The sequence below is a fragment of the Lithobates pipiens genome, unplaced genomic scaffold (genome assembly GCF_037356315.1).
Source record: "Lithobates pipiens isolate NorthernLeopardFrog02 unplaced genomic scaffold, aLitPip1_a1.2 Scaffold_16, whole genome shotgun sequence".
NCBI lineage: Eukaryota > Metazoa > Chordata > Amphibia > Anura > Ranidae > Lithobates > Lithobates pipiens.
This window is the reverse complement of record NW_027507748.1, coordinates 552326847-552343288: the sequence shown is the minus strand read 5'-3', so window position 1 is coordinate 552343288 and position 16442 is coordinate 552326847. Positions and strand designations below refer to the sequence as shown.

Below are 16442 nucleotides of genomic sequence, written 5' to 3'. Positions count from 1 at the left end.
TCCATCATTGCACCCTTGTTAGTGTCATATGCAGCTTTGTCAGTGTCATATGCAGCTTTGTCATGCAGCCTTGTCCATGGTTGCTCCCTTGTCAGTGTCATTTGCAGCTTTGTCAATTTCATTTGCAGCTTTGCCTTTTAAAAATGGCGCCGCCGGGATACAGAGCCAGATGTCCTATGTATCTCGTTGGCGCTCGGTAGCTTTTGGCGGCTTTCAGCCACTCTCTCCCGTTCTCTGCGACCGAAAGCCGCCGAGAAGGGACAAAGGCGGCTGAAAGCTGCCTACAGGCTGACAACGGCAGGGGACCGACGTATAACACGCACCCACGATTTTCCCCTGATTTTAAAGGGGAAAAAATGCATGTTGTACGCCATAAATACAGTACTTTGTGAAGATCCCCACACATTTATATCCTTGAATTCTGTGACGCATATTCACTAAGCCATGTGATTAGCTACTGCTGTGTCACATATTTCACAGAGCCTGCCTTCTGGACTACAGGGGTGCTGACAGGAGTTTCAGGGAGTGGAGTCAGTACAGAAATCACTGCTTGTAGATAGGAAGGTACCATGGATAACATTGTTCTTAAAATTTGAAAGTAAACAGCAGAGGAGAAGATGCAAAGCATGCAGGTAACCCAGGAAGTTGTGGAAAGAAATGGCCATTAGACAGGCAGCATTCACATTTTTTTCTTGTAATCTTACATTGGATTGTCAAAAATAAAAATTGTTTGCACCGTTATTATAATGCTGATGTTATAAAATGTAAGTGTATGCTGTATATATAGATCTTCTTTAAGGATTTATGTAGATGGCCAAAATTAGCAAATTAGCACTCATTTGCTTTGCATTTGAAATAAGCTTCAAATGCTTCTGAGGTTCTTGAAATGTATTGGAGACCTCCTTACAAACTGCAGCGAATATTTGCCATTTCAGAGGAAAGCAATTATTTTACGACAGGTTTGCTTTCACCATTCACTTATAAAAATCAATTCATTCAATCATAAAAATGAAAAAACAAAACAAAAACTGATTCCTACCGAATTAATATTTCTCAAGATCAACCCTCCTAAAATATTACATAGGAAATTGAATTAATGCATTCAGGACTTTCATGGTACAGTCCTGAATGCCTCAATCCGATTTCCTATGTACTATTTCTACTTATAGGACGTGGGTACAGATATGTCTTTTATCAGCGTAGCACATACTATATACTACCTTCTAAAATATTATTGCCAAATTGGCGTCAGTAACTGCTAGTCTTCCTCTGTGAGATATTTCATCATGCGTGGTAATCATGCTTCTAAGTACACTGATGCCTAAAAACAAATACCCTAAATCCAAAATGATAAAAAAAAAAATGTATTTATGTATTTATTTTACTTAACAAGCATTTAGGATCGTCATTGGTTCTATTAATAACATTTTATTATATGTATCTACAAATTCTTGCCATCAAAAATGATAGGGGCCATTCTCAGGTGGAAGTATGAACCCAGCCAGATCGTTTGGACCAGCCTTGCTCACTGGGTTTTGGGAACATCACTGGGTGAGTTTCTAAAGACAAACCAAAAACATTTCTCACATTTTATTTTATTGTGTTTTCTGATTTTGTAAACGTTCCTCATGGCTTCATTTTGGGTTTAAAAATAGCTATGAAAGCTTTAATATTGTCATTAATCCCTTTTTTAGTTTAAAAAGAAAAAATTGAGTACTGCCCATGATACTTTTTTTATTTGCACTAACATATCATTTTTCATGGACGAGCTTTCAGGGTGTGAACCCTTCTTCAAGGTCTAAGCAGTAGTTTTAGCAGAAGTGCACTAACATAATTTTTCATGGACAATACAACTGCACTAATACAGCTACAATCACCATTAGTTTAAAAAGAAAACTGTTTTAGAATGAAAAATCTATAGCATATCTGCAGCAATATAAAGAAGACCTTTTTGAACTGTTTTACACAAATATATACAATTTTGAAGGCCCTGGAGCACCAGTACAGTGGCATTACCGACAAAATGACTCAATTTTGGAAAGCAAACATCCCAAAGGTATATTCTATGAGGCATAATAGGTCTTTTGAACATGTCATTTTTTTCCAAAACTTTTTGGAAGACGTGGAAAATGAGGAAAACTAGGAAAATGAAAACTTATTTTGTTTTAAACAATTTATTCAATTTTTATAACACATAGCATTTACATAGAAATTAAAAACCCCAAAATCTATTCTACTACTCCTCTTGAGTATGGCGATACTACATGTGTGAGACTTTTGCACAGCGTGGCCACATAGAAAGGTCCAACATGCAGGGAGCAGCATTGTAGAAGCATAAATTACACATTTCATTTCCTGACAACCTATCACATGTTTGAAGGGCCTGGAGCACTGGGACAGTGGAATTACCTACAAAATTACCCCATTTTGAAAAGAAAACACCCCAACTGGTGACAGGTACTCGGGTACTCTGATGGGCTGGTGACAGGTACTCGGGTACCCTCATGAGCTGGAGATAGCTTCTCAGGTACTCTGATGGGCTGGAGATAGGTACTCGGGCACTCTGATGGGCTGGTGACAAGTATTCGGGGTACTCTGATAAGATGAACATAGGTACTTGGGTACTCTGATGGGCTGGTGACAGGTACTCAGGCTTGTGACAGGTACTCTGGGGCTGGTGACAGGTACTCAGATGGGCTGCAATGGGTACTCTGATGCTGGTGACGGGTACTCTGGGGCTGGTGATGGGTACTCTGATGGGCTGTGACAGGTACATCACTGCACTTTTTCTTCCAGGTCTCCTACGCACACACTGAGGAGAAGAACCCGGAAAATGTGCTACATTTGTTGACATTTGTGACCAGCTGTGATTGGACACAGCCGGTCATGTGGTAAAGAGCCAATTTAATTGGCTTTTTACCCTGCCTGGGGATGGGCTGTGTCCCGAGGGACACACCCAATTCCCATGCTGTGAGCCCCCGGGGGCCCACAGTAGTGGCGAGAAGCAGAGGATGTCATATGACGCCTGCCCAGGATGGAAATGATCAAGTGTAAAATTAGTTAAGTCATTGCATGCCTAAAATGTGATTTTTCTCTCATGTTTTTGGGTGTGTCTAGCTGCTAAAATTTCTTAATGCACATGCTATACAAGAATACAACTGCATTAAAGTCACTCTGCTCTATTTTTAAACTCATAGTCAAAAGGCATGCCTAAGTAAGTACTGGAGAAAGGAACCACGGAGTTGGTATCGGCAGACCAGGCATCCAACACATCTAGGATAGTTTATGAAAAAAAAGCCTAGAATAAGGCTTACCTATAGGTACTGTAAATACCTCCTAAACGTGCGCAGCTCAGGAGATATTTACGGTTTACTGTGCCAATGATGTCATTGGCACATGCACTCTGAAGGAACGGCCACTGTGCCATTTCTTCAGGTAGTGTGCTGTGACCAGTTGCACCAGCATGCATGTGCGGGAGTGATGTCACATGGCTCTGGCCAGTCACAGAGCTGGAGTCCACGGCCCCAGAAGGAAGATGGGCGAAGATGGATGCAGCCTACAGTGGGGACAACGCAGGCTTCATTTGGAGGGAAGTGTCACATAATGTGCTAGTATGTGATGCATACTAGCACCTTATGCCTTTATTTTGCAGAGAAGAAAAAAGGAAAAAAAATACCAGGGTTTACTTCCTCTTTAAGCCTTTTCATTGTAGGCATACCTTTGATTGTAAAATAACCTAATTTTTAAAAACCTTTGTGAACCTTTCTGAGTGAGTATTGAACTGCAAATGCATGTATTTTTATGCAAAAGGAAGATGTTCAGACACCAGCCAGAGTTTGAGATTCCAAGATTCCATACCCAGGTGCTTGGAATGCAAATTCTTATACATGTGATGATGTTGTCCTACTATAGCGAGTTGGTCAAATTATTATTATTTTTATCTCAAAGAAGTTTCACTGAAAAACAAAACAAAAAAAAACATGTACATATTCCTGAAAGCATGTAGCATATCCAACTATTAAGAACTTCCAACAATGACACATTAGCACATAAGTTCAAGGCCACGACACTAGCAACACGGCAAGAGTCTATAATGGTAACTAGGGTTGAGCGAACCCGAACTGTAAAGTACCGGACTTTTGGGTTTTTGGGTCCCGGACAATTTACTGTATGTTCGGGTTTGGTAATGTAATGGCGCTTTTTTAACAGCTGCAGGGCAGCTAATTAACCCTTTCCCGCCGAGCGTACGCAGATATGCGTACTCGGCTTCCGGGGGTTATACCGGGATGATGCCCGCACCTGCAGGCATCATCCCGGTACCGTTTTTTGCAGCAGGCGATTGGCTATCCAGCCATAACAACCGATGTGGCTAAAAGCCGCTCGGCTGTTATGCCGGAGGAGCGGGAGGGGACGTACCCCCCTCCCGCCGCCTCTCGCCGCTGTTACCGGTGCTCCCGCTCGATCGGGAGCACCGATTCCTGATCCGACGCCTCCGGCTGCTGCGGAGGAACTGGAACGAAGCCGTAATCGGCTTCGTTCCAGTCTCCTCATCGTAAACACGGAAGCGACGTCATGACGTCACTTCCCGTTTACTCGGCTGCCAATGGCGCCGGTTTTAAAAAAATATCCGGTATTCAGAATCGCCGTTTTCGGCGATCTGAATACATTGAAGTGTAAAGGAGGGGTGGGGGGTCTTTTAGACCCCCGATCCCTCCATAAAGAGGACCTGTCACCACCTATTACTGTCACAAGGGATGTTTACATTCCTTGTGACAGCAATAAAAGTGATCAATTATTTTTTTTTTTTTTTTAAACAATTTAGTCATTTTTAAATAAATAAAATAAATAAAAAAAATAAAAAATTTTTTAAAGCGCCCGCCGTCCCTGCGAGCTCGCAAAGCAAAGAAAACGCATACGGAAGTCGTGCCCGCGTATGTAAACGGTGTTCAAATCACACATGTGAGGTATCGCCGCGATCGTCAGAGCGAGAGCAATAATTCTAGCACTAGACCTCCTCTGTAACGCTAACCTGGTAACCGTAAAAATTTTTTAAAGCGTCGCCTATTGAGATTTTTAGGTACCGTACTTTGTCGTCAATCTACAAGTGCGCGCAATTATAAAGTGTGACATGTTTGGTATCTATTTACTCGGCATAACATTATCTTTCACATTACGCAAAAAAATTGGGCTAATTTTACTGTTTTGTTTTTTTTTATTCATGAAAGTGTCCCTTTTCCCAAAAAGTTGCGTTTAAAACACCACTGCGCAAATACCGTGTGACATAAAATATTGCAACAATCGCCGTTTTATTCTCTAGAGTCTCTGCTAAAAAAATATATATAATGTTTGGGGGTTCCAAGTAATTTTCTAGCAAAAAATATGGATTTTAACTTGTAAACACCAAATTCCAAAAATAGGCTTAGTCATGAAAGGGTTAACATTGATTTAACTTGTGTGCCCTTAGAAGCCATCACAGCCATGCCTACTAATGGCATGGCTGTGAGCTAGAGGCACATAGCACAGCAAGTCACTCTGCTTTAGATAGTGTAGGGAAAGGTTGCTGCTGCTGCTTTGAGGGAGAGAATTAGATAGGAGTCCTGCTTCAGAAATCTAATTACTCAGCGATCTACCTTGATTTTCTTGTGTGGGTGCAGTGCACAATCTTTTTACACTGCACTGAGCCCAGTGCCAGAGAAAATATAACTTTTATCCATCTGTTAGTTAGGTTGGAGTCGGCGGGCATTTTATGCAAGCTCAGTGCACCAGCACTGCATATGTTACTGTGAGATACACCGTTTAGGTACTGTTGCTCTATTCTGCTATTCTAAAAAAAAAACATTTAGGGCAAAGCAAATATTTTACAGTGTTTCCTGCATATCTGTATGTGTGAGATACACACTTTAGATACTGTTCTTCTATTGTGCTATTCAAAAAAATAATAATCTAGGGCAAAAAAAATTATTTTTGAATAGCATTTTCTGCATAGCTGTATGTGTGAGATACACCGTTTATATACTGTTGCTTTATTCTGCTATTCTAAAAACACCCATTTAGGGCAAAAACAGATATTTTGCAGTGTTTCCTGCATATCTGTACGTGTGAGATACACACTTTAGATATTGTTCTTCTATTGTGCTATTCAAAAAAAGAACAATTTAGGGCAAAACATTTATTTTTTTTGAATAGCATTTTCTGCATATCTGTACGTGTGAGATACACGGTTTAGATACTGTTGCTCTATTCCTGCATCCTGGTATTTCCCTATCCACATTTGTTTGCAGAGCACTTGCCATGCTCTTAACAACATTTTGCCCTCTAGACCTTTCCATTACGTTTTTAGAGCCATTTTAGTCCTCAAAAGTTCGGGTCCCCATTGACTTCAATGGGGTTCGGGTCCCCATTGACTTCAATGGGGTTCGGGTCAAGTTCGGGTCCCGAACCCAAACTTTTTTGCGAAGTTCGGCCGAACTCGTCAAACCCAAACATCCAGGTCAACCCTAATGGTAACCCAATTATGTTTTTTATGTTTTTCATTGAAGTTGCACATAGAGTAAACAAAGGGAAAAAAATAAAGATATGACAAGAAAGAATAACATAGATGTCTAATTCAGTTCAAAACAGAAGCAAAATTAAATAGTGCATATAATATCACCAATTCAGAGCATACCAAGTTAGAATGTAGGTGCCAGAGCTGTGTAATAAGCACACAATAGATGAAGGGGGGGGGGGGGGGGGTTATAGTAGGTTATAAGGGATGAAACAGATGACATTAGGTGGTTTTTGAAAGAGGAAAGTCACCATATTCGAATTGATCCCAGGTCATCCAACATTTATTAAACTGTATAAGGGAGTCTGTAGCAGTAGCAGTAAGGAATTCCATTCTCCGAATGTGAGCCACAAGGTGTGTGTAAAAGTTGGGGTGTTGTAGACGGGTCAGTGAACAACTAACGGAGGGGGGTGGCTCTCGTAGTAGCTAATGTAGACGAATGTATGAGATCAAAAGCTTGGCTGATTTAGGGACACCGGGAAAAGGAAAACCTAGTAGATAATGAACAGGGTCCAAAGGAAAGGGCCTTTTGAAACAGATGTTGAAGTAATGACATAACATCATTCCAAAAGGATTGTAATCATGAACACTGCCAGAAAATATGATAGTGAGACCCCAGTTCAAGATTGCAGCGCCAACACAACGCAGAAAGCAAAGGGTCTTGGCGATGCAAAACCTCTGGGGTTCTGTACCAGAACATTACATTTTTTTAAAGCAGTCTCTCTCTGCGCCACACTTCTAGATGATTTGAAAGGTAATGAATTTGGCCTCTGAAGGACATATTCCCATTTGTGCATGTATGAATGGGTTTCCTTCATAAGGGGAGTTGTATCGTGAAGGATTTTATAAAGGGAGGAAATCAAATGGTGTTGATAAGGGCTTTGAGCACAGATATTTAAAATTAGTAGGTTTATTCAAAGTGAGGGAAGGGGATAGGGACCAAAAAAAAATGCTTAACCTGTAGGTAAAAGTAAAACATATGTTTGGGGAGATTATATTTTTCCTGTAGGGACCTCAAAGGTGCACAGCCTAGCTGAAAAGGGGAGGACTGCTCTCAAGGTGTCATACGGTCTAAAGATAGGCTGTCAGGCAGGGACAGGTTAAAAAGTATATTAGAAAGGATAGGTCATGGTGAGAGAGTACTTTTTACAACACTTTTTCCACATTGTTAGAGTATATGACAGAGGCAATACAAATGCGTTTTAAAAGAGCATCATTGCATCGTGAGGGCGACCACACCAGAGAACAAGGATGTACTGGTTAAATAGAGCTGTTGCAAAACTACCATTATGCCTTTGCCTGTTGGAGTCATGCTTGTAACTGTCAGCCTTGCACTGCCTCATGGGACTTGTAGTTTTGCAACAGCTGGAGGATCGCCAGTTTGAGAACTCTGGTTTTCAGGCTTTAACCACTTCCCGACCAGCGCACGCCAATGTACTTCAGCAGAATGGCATGGACAGGCAAATGGGCGTACCTGTACGTCCGTTTAAATTTGCCAGCGTGTATTTACACAGGAATCAGTGCATTTGTATAGCACTGTATAAATGACAATGGTCCCAAAAATATGTCAGAAATGTCCACCATAATGTCGCACTATAAAAATTACTGATCGCCGCTATTACTAGTAAAAAAATTTTTTACAAAAATGGCATAAAACTATCCCCTTATTTTGTAAAGGCTATAACTTTTGCTCAAACCAATCAAACACTTATTGTGATTTATTTTTACCAAAAATATGTACAAGAATACGTATCAGCCTAAACTGAGGTTTTTTTTATATATTTTTTGGGGATATTTATTATAGAAAAATGTAAAAAAATTATGCGTTTTTTTTTCAAAATTGTTGGTCTTTTTTTGTTTATAGCACAAAAAATCAAGACTGCAGCGGTGAAATAAAAACCACATGGGTGATCAAATACCACCAAAGGAAAGCTCAATTTGTGGGGAAAAAAGGATGTCAATTTTGTTTGGGAGCCAAGTCACACAACTGCGCAATTGTCAGTTAAAGTGATGCAGTGCCGAATCGCAAAAAGTGGTCTGGTCTTTGGCCAGCCAAGTGGTCTGGGGCTTAAGTGGTTAAAAAGGACCCTAGCTAGGGCCAGTTTAGTGATATCTTCCACTTGAAGATCATCTAGGATACATTATTTTTTATTCTTAGATCAAGTGTTAAGACAGGCAAGCCTTAGTGCACTTGATTGAAACAGAAGGCATATACGAGTTATTTGGGTGTTTAATACTGATGGAAAACTAGGACCCCAGTGTACACATTATTAGCTAGACAGATTCAGGGTTCACATTCATCGTACACACTTGAATCCAAGCTCTCAGCAAGACATCAATGCACATGAAGTATAGCAATTTATGTGTCTGCTATTTTATGATGAGGATATTTTTCTTATGCCCTGAATTAGTAAGGTCTGGTTCACACCTGTGCGCTTGTATGTGCTTTTTGCAGCGCATAAAAAAAATGCATTGATTCCAATGCAGCAGTTCCCATCTGCACTCTGTGTTGTAAAAAAATGAGGCATGTTCAATATTTTATGCATTTACCAGTGTTTTTCTGGTCCATTGAAGTCTATGGAGGCATATTAAAATGCTTGTAAAATGCATGAGTACATGAAAAACCCATGGAAAATGCATGTAAAAATGCAAATTAAATGCACTAAAATGCACATTTAAAACAAACAAAACATCAGGGAAAATTCATGATAGTGAAAGTGGAGAGATGTGACCCCAGCCTAAGAGCAGCCATACATGGATCGAAATTCATCTGGTTCACCAGAGACCAGCAACATTTTTATCCACATATAGGAAGGCTGGTTGAACAGAATTTGATTGACTGATTGATTTCTGTATAACCAACCAGTCGGGTTTTTCCAGAGCGATCAGTGCTATAGTTGGCACCACTGATAAGTGTATTCTGATGGTAAGGTAGTCTCCTCCCTGTCAGAACACAATAGTACAGTGGGAGTGATTCCCCCATTCACCTTGAATGTGTGGATGGGGAAATCGTGGCTTTTTTTTTTGTTCAAACTGCTGGTTGAAGGAAAAAAATGAATGGCCAGCTTAACCTCCCTGGCGGTATGATTATTTCAGATTTTAGGTGCTGAAAGCGGTACCATTATTTTGCATGGAAATTTGGCGTTTTATATTGCAGTCCTGTAATTCTTAGGAACTCACTTAAATCTGTCCAAACCAGAGTCTAGTATGATAAAGTTTGAAAATTGAAATCATAAATTATAATATAATAAATAATTATACCAAATAATAATATAAGAATAATAAAAATGATTCAATAATGTAATCAAATCAAAAACACAGAAATTTTCTCAGTTTCAGAATTGTCACTATCATTACTTTTCAGTATTTGATAACGGATCTCCCCACAAATCGTTATCGCTCAATTCTGCGAGTGATTCTAATTTATTATCGCTGTTTTCTAGCTGGTCTAAAACCATTTTTGATGTAAAGGGACAGTTTTGGTTGCTATGGACAATCTCCAGTTTCCAGTCATAAAGAACAGTTTTTATAATATAAAACTGCATGCAGGATACTGGAGAAATCACTAGGGACAAAGGGGATGTGAAATAATTACCTACAGCAAGGTAATCTGTAAGATTACATTATACTGTATGTAATGTGTGTGTTTTACTTTTTGAATTTGGCGCAGTTCTCCATACCCCCGCGGCGCAACGCTCGCAGGGAACCGCGCCAGGCGATGTGATGAATTGAGTGGAGGACGAGCCGCTCGCAGTGCGGGGGGACATCGCTGGATCCAGGGGACATGGTAAGTAAACTCATCCTGGATCCAGCGATGCAATCCCGAGTCTGGCTCGGGGTTACCGTTTTTGGTTCTGAATTTTCACCCCGAGCCAGACTCGGGAATACCGCCAGGGGGGTTAATACTCAAAGCATGTGGAATTAAGTCCTAAAAAGATGCACATTTAGAAAAAAACTTCCTTTTTGTGAGCTCATTAACCACTTCCCAGCCGGCCAATGTACATATACGGCTGGGTGGGAGCCGCCTCCTTCTGACTGGACGTTCAGGAACGTCCTTCAGAAGGAGGGGGATCGCACGCGCGTGCCCGCGCAGCGGCGCGATCCCGATGCGCTCGTGTCACCCGGACACGGCGCATCTCGGATCGGCAGGAGGGCTCTGTGATTGGCCCTCCTGATCACATGACGGCCGTGTCCAATCACGGCCATCATGTGATGTAAACAAACAGCCGGTTGCTAGGCAATCGGCTCTCCTCTCCTCATACGGAAGTCGTCGCTGAGGAGAGGAGAGCAGATCGCTGCAGCCGGCTAGTGATCAGTGAGTATGAGCTGTTTTTTACAGCTTTTTACAAACTGATCACCAGTCTAGTATAAACCTACATTGTAAAAACACATATGTCACAATACACATGTCACCACACATGTCCCCAAAACACACATGTCCCCAAATAAAAAAACACATGTCCCCCACATATGTCCCACTAAAATCACATGTTTCAATGATTATCTGCACACATATGTACGTGATCACCTGCACACATATGTACATGATCATTTGCGTACATATGTCCGTGATCACACAAATCAATTATTATACACTTAACGGAATTTTTTTTTACCAAAAACATGTAGCAGAATACATTTTGGCTTAAATTTATGCCAAAATTTGATTTTATTGGATTTCTTTTAAAATAGAAAAAAGAAAATATTGTTTTTTTTCCAAATTTCCGCTTTTTTTGCGCTTATATCGCAAAAAATTAAAAACGGAGTCGTGAATAAATACCACCAAAATAAAGCTCTATTTGTGCGAACAAAATGATTAAAATTTCATTTGGGTACAGTGTAGCATGACCGTGCAATTGTCATTGAAAGTGCGAGAGTGATGAAAGCTGAAAATTGGGCTGGGAAGGAAGGGGGCGAAAGTGCCCTGTATTGTAGTGGTTAAAATTAGCTTGCAATGAGTGGAAGAATACCTACATCACTGCCACTGCTTTCCCGCAGTACTGGATTTCTGGATTATGTAGATTCCCTGCACGTTCTCTCCTGTTTTATTAACATTAGAAGGAGTACCAAAGAAAATACTGCTAGAATAATACTGGTAGAATAATTGTCTTTAGCACTTTAGGCTGTTACTTACCATGCCAATCATTATTTACAAAAATATAACTATTCCCAGAAAATAATAATTTTATATCAAACAAAATAAACAGATAATAAATTGTAATTTTGTAAATTTTCAGGATTATAGATGACTGCCTACTTTTTAATGCTGTATATTTTTTTAACTATTACTCCAGTTTTATAAACCAAATTATGAACTGTTATAAAATGGTGATCTCAGTCTATTTACTATTCAGTTCCTTACCATTTACATATAAAATTCATCCAAAATCTAAAGACTCATGGACCGTATTTAAAGAGAGAATAGGTCTCCCCAAATCTGAGCCAGGGTCAAGGCGATCTAATCTTTCTGATCAAAGTTCCATGTTACAGAGATTCTTTCTGACGTGACACTGATCCCTTGACAGTCTATGTTTCACTGATTGTTGGTATTCAATGTAGGAATGTGCACCATCATTGGTGCCTGTGGGAGGAATTGTGCCCCATCATTGGTGCCTGTAGGAGGAATGGGGCTCCATCATTGGTGCCTGTGGGAGGAATATTGTCCCATCATTGATGTCTGTGGGAGGAATAGTGCCCTAATCTTTGGAGTTTGTGGTAGGAATGGTGCCCGTCATTGATGTCACTGGATAGCATGGTGCCCCAAGGGCCAATAAAGGCAAGCAAAGGGCTGTGGTTTGGAGACCACTGGTATAAAGCACAGAATGATTAGAACTTCTCTCACGTTTTTAATGTTGTCTATGTCCCAGAAATGGAGGTTGACCCTTCCCTATTTGTCATGGTGATCATCACTTACCCTTGGTTCCCACCTATGCGTTTTTTCGTGCATTTTGCAGTTTGCAGAAACACACCACAGTCCATTTAACATGGTTTCCTATAGTACATGTTCACATCTATGCGTTTTGCGGCTGGTATGTTTCTGGAAGGGGTCGGGGACTTTTTTCCATGTTTAAGAATTAAATGAAATTGCACCAGTGTTGTGTTAGTGCTGCGGGTCTAGTATGGATTCGGAAGAGATCTCCCCATGCCAAAGAAACAAAAACAAAAAAAAAAATTGTGTGTGGTCCCCCTCAAAGTCCATACCAGACCCTTATCCGAGCATGCAGTTTGACAGGTCAGGAAAGGGAGGGGATGAGTGAGCAGCCCCCCCCCCCCCCCCCGAACCATGGGGGATGGGTGCTTTGGGGAAAGGGCCTCTTTTCGACAATCCTGGGCTGTGGTTGTCCAGGTCTGTGGGCAGGGGGCTTATTGGAATATGCAAGCACCCTTTAACAAGGGGGCCCGCATATCCCAGCCCCCACCCATTCACTCGAAAAAGCAGTGAAATGTTAAAAAAACAAGAGCCGGTTTTTGACAAGTCCTTTATTAAAAAAGAAGCCCCAAGCGGTCTTCTCCCCATGCTGTCTTCTTCCTCACTGCCAGTTACCTGCTAAAAAAAAAAGCAGATCATCTTTTTTTTTTTTTTTTTTTTATAATTGAAATTTTTATTAATTTTCATAGCAAATACACTATAATAATAATAACATTAACAGTGATTACAGAAGACAGAGAATAAGGTCCACATATGCAGGCACAAGGGTGAACTACATATCCATATCTTAAACAGTGAGTAACAAGCAGTTTAAATAAACCAAAATGAATAATTCCGTTCAACAGAAGGTCTGAGGCCAGAGAAAGCCAAAGCAACCAAACAATTACATAGTCATTATGGTGAATCCCCGAAGGGGCTGAGTTACCTGGAGGATTATATGTTGGAAGATGGGAGAAGTAGCCAACAAGGAGGAGCTACGACCGTCAGCTGCGATCAAAGGGGTCTGCAAGTAGGGTGGAACCATATTCCGCCCGATCCCAGGGTTCCCACACTTTGTCAAACTGGGGAACCAAATCATGCACCGAGGCCGTCAGATACTCCATTCTCCGAATCTCAGACACCAATTGAAGAAATCTAGGCCAGGGAGGAGTTGCACCAGACAGCCAACACAATGGGACAAGCCTCTTAGCAGCTAATAAAATGTAGGAGACCAGCCGGTTGGTATTTTTAGGTAGGCCCGGAACAGGGAGACCCAACAAACAATATAAGGAATCGATCGGGAGGGGCACCCCCGTCACTTTCACTACCAATGACCCCACCACTGTCCAAAAAGGTCGTATCAGGGGGCATTTCCAAAAAATATGGAACAGTGACCCAACGTCAAGTCCACAACGCCAACAACATGGGGAGGCTGAGGCAGGGGCGGGCTGGGCTGGGGGGCAGGGTGGCAATTTCCCCCTAGGCTGCCCTTACAATATACACATAATGGCCGGCGGCCACTGCTCACGATTTTTTTTTCTTTTCGGATCAGGGCAGGGGCTGCAAGCTGAGGCAGAGGGAGGGGCGCGGAAACTCAAGAGGCACTCACACTCACTTATGTAGTGGAGGCCGCTCTGTTCCCACACCTCCCGTCGGTCGCGCTCACACTAATCCACTGACAGTGGAGTGAGAGCCAACCTGACCTGTCAGTTCGTGTGGGGGATTCCCCCCCCTCCTCTCCTCCTCCTCCTCTCCTCCGCACACTGCAGCCTGTGTGAGCGTCCACCCACTCTGTTCCCTCCCCTGCTTCATCATTGGTAGAGGGAGGGAGCCCATCAGAGCCTCCAGCAGCTGCAAAGCATCGTGGGGCATGTAGTCCCGGTGGCCTAATAGCAATTCCTGGGCGCAAAAAATTCCCTAGCCTGACCACAGGAAGAGAACAAACGAGAGGCTGCGGGGGAGCAGACTGTCACCCCATGAGGCTGATCCTGAGGACAGAGCACAGATAATGTAAGTTTTTTGGTGAATGTGTTTTTTTTTATTTTTTATTAAAAAGAAAAGTCTTACACTATGAAGATTTCTCACTTCTTTCCCATTGTTTCAAGCTGGGAGCTGATATTATTAACCCCTTCATGCCTAAACCTTTTTGACACTTGTTTACAAGTAACAAATCTTTTGTTAGAAAATTACTTAGAACCCCCATGCATTAAATATATATATATATATATATATATATATATATATATATATATATATATATATATATATATAATTTTTTTTTTTTTTTTTTTTAGCAGAGACTCTAGAGAATAAAATTGCAATTGTTGCAATATTTTATGTCACACTGTATTTATGTAGCTGTTTTTCAAATACAATTTTTTTTGGAAGAAATACACTTTCATTAATTTACCACTTCAATACCGGGCATTTTCATCCCTTCCTGCCCAGGTCAGTTTTTATTGTGCGGTCATGCAACATTGTACCCAAATTAATTTTTTCCCACAAATAGAGCTTTCTTTTGGAGGTATTTGATCACCTCTGCGGTTTTTATTATTTGCACTTTAAACAAAAAAAGAGTGCCAACTTTAACCACTTTACTGGCCAAAGACTAGACCACTTTTTGCGATTCGGCACTGCGTCGCTTTAACTGACAATTGCGTGGTCGTGCGACGTGGCTCCCAAACAAAATTGACGTCCTTTTTTTCCTACAAATGGTGCTTTCTTTTGGTGGTATTTGATCACCCCTGCGGTTTTTATTTTTTGCGATATAAACAAAAATAGAGCATTTTTTTACTTTTTGTTATAATAAATATCCCCCAAAAATATATAAAAAAAATTTTTTCCCTCAGTTTAGGCCAATACGTATTCTTCTACATATTTTTGTTAAAAAAATCGCAATAAGCGATTATTGATTGGTTTGCGCAAAAGTTATAGCGTTTACAAAATAGGGGATAGTTTTATGGCATTTTTAGTAATCATTTTTTTTTACTAGTAATGGCGGCGATCAGTGATTTTTATTGTGACTGCGACATTACGGCGGACACATCGGACATTTTTGACACATTTTTGGGACCATTGTCATTTATACAGCAATCACTGCTATACAAATGCAGTGATTCCTGTGTAAATGACACTGGCAGTGAAGGGGTTAACCAGGGGGTGGCAGTGTAGGGGTTAAGTGTTCCTAGGGGTGTGTTACTAACTGTGGGGGGGGGGGGCTGGGCTTTCATTTAGTGAACACTGATCTCTGCTCCAATCACATGTAGCAGAGATCAGCGTCATTTGTTGCTAGGCAGAACGGGGAGATGCTGTTTACAAGGGCATCTCTCCGTTCAGCCGCCCCGTAAGACGATCGCGGGTATGCCCGCGGTGATCGAGTCCGCGGGACCCGCGACCGGACTCACAGGGGTCCCGACCAGATTGGACGTACCTGTATGCCAATATGCCTGCCTGTGTCATTGTGCCGACGTACATCGGCGTGCGCTGGTCGGGAACTGGTTAAAAAAAACACAATATTTTTTACTTTTTGCTATAATATGCCAACTTAAGCCTTAACAGTTTAGGCTGATGTGTAATTTTCTACATATTTTTGGTAAAAAAAATTGCGATAAGCAGTAATAAGGTATAGCGTCTACAAAATAGGTTATTGATTTATGGAATTTTTATTATTTTTTTCTTTTGACTAGTAATGCTGCAATTTTTATTGTGACTGTGACATTGGGGTGGACAGATCGGACACTTTTGACACTATTTTGGGACCAGTGACTTTTATACAGCGATCAGTGCTATAAAAATGCACTGATTACTGTATAAATATCACTGGCAGGGAAGGGGTTAACACTAGGGGGCAATAAAGGGGTTAAATGTGTTACCTAGGGAGTGATTCTAACTGTGGGGGAGATGGGACTGACTAGGGAGGAGACCAATCCTATATACTAGGAACATACGATCTGTCTCCTCTCCCCTGACAGGATGTGGATCTGTGTA

General features: G+C 41.2%; 1 protein-coding gene across 1 annotated transcript in view; it reads left to right on the top strand.

Annotated features, from left to right (window-relative positions):
- Positions 1–16442, top strand: part of LOC143984183 (aquaporin-4-like) — a 39261-nt gene that overhangs the window by 12275 nt on the left and 10544 nt on the right. The window contains exon 4 of the mRNA XM_077484479.1: positions 1471–1551. Within this exon, the coding sequence (XP_077340605.1) occupies positions 1471–1551 (81 nt within the window). The remainder of the gene's footprint in view (positions 1–1470; positions 1552–16442) is intronic.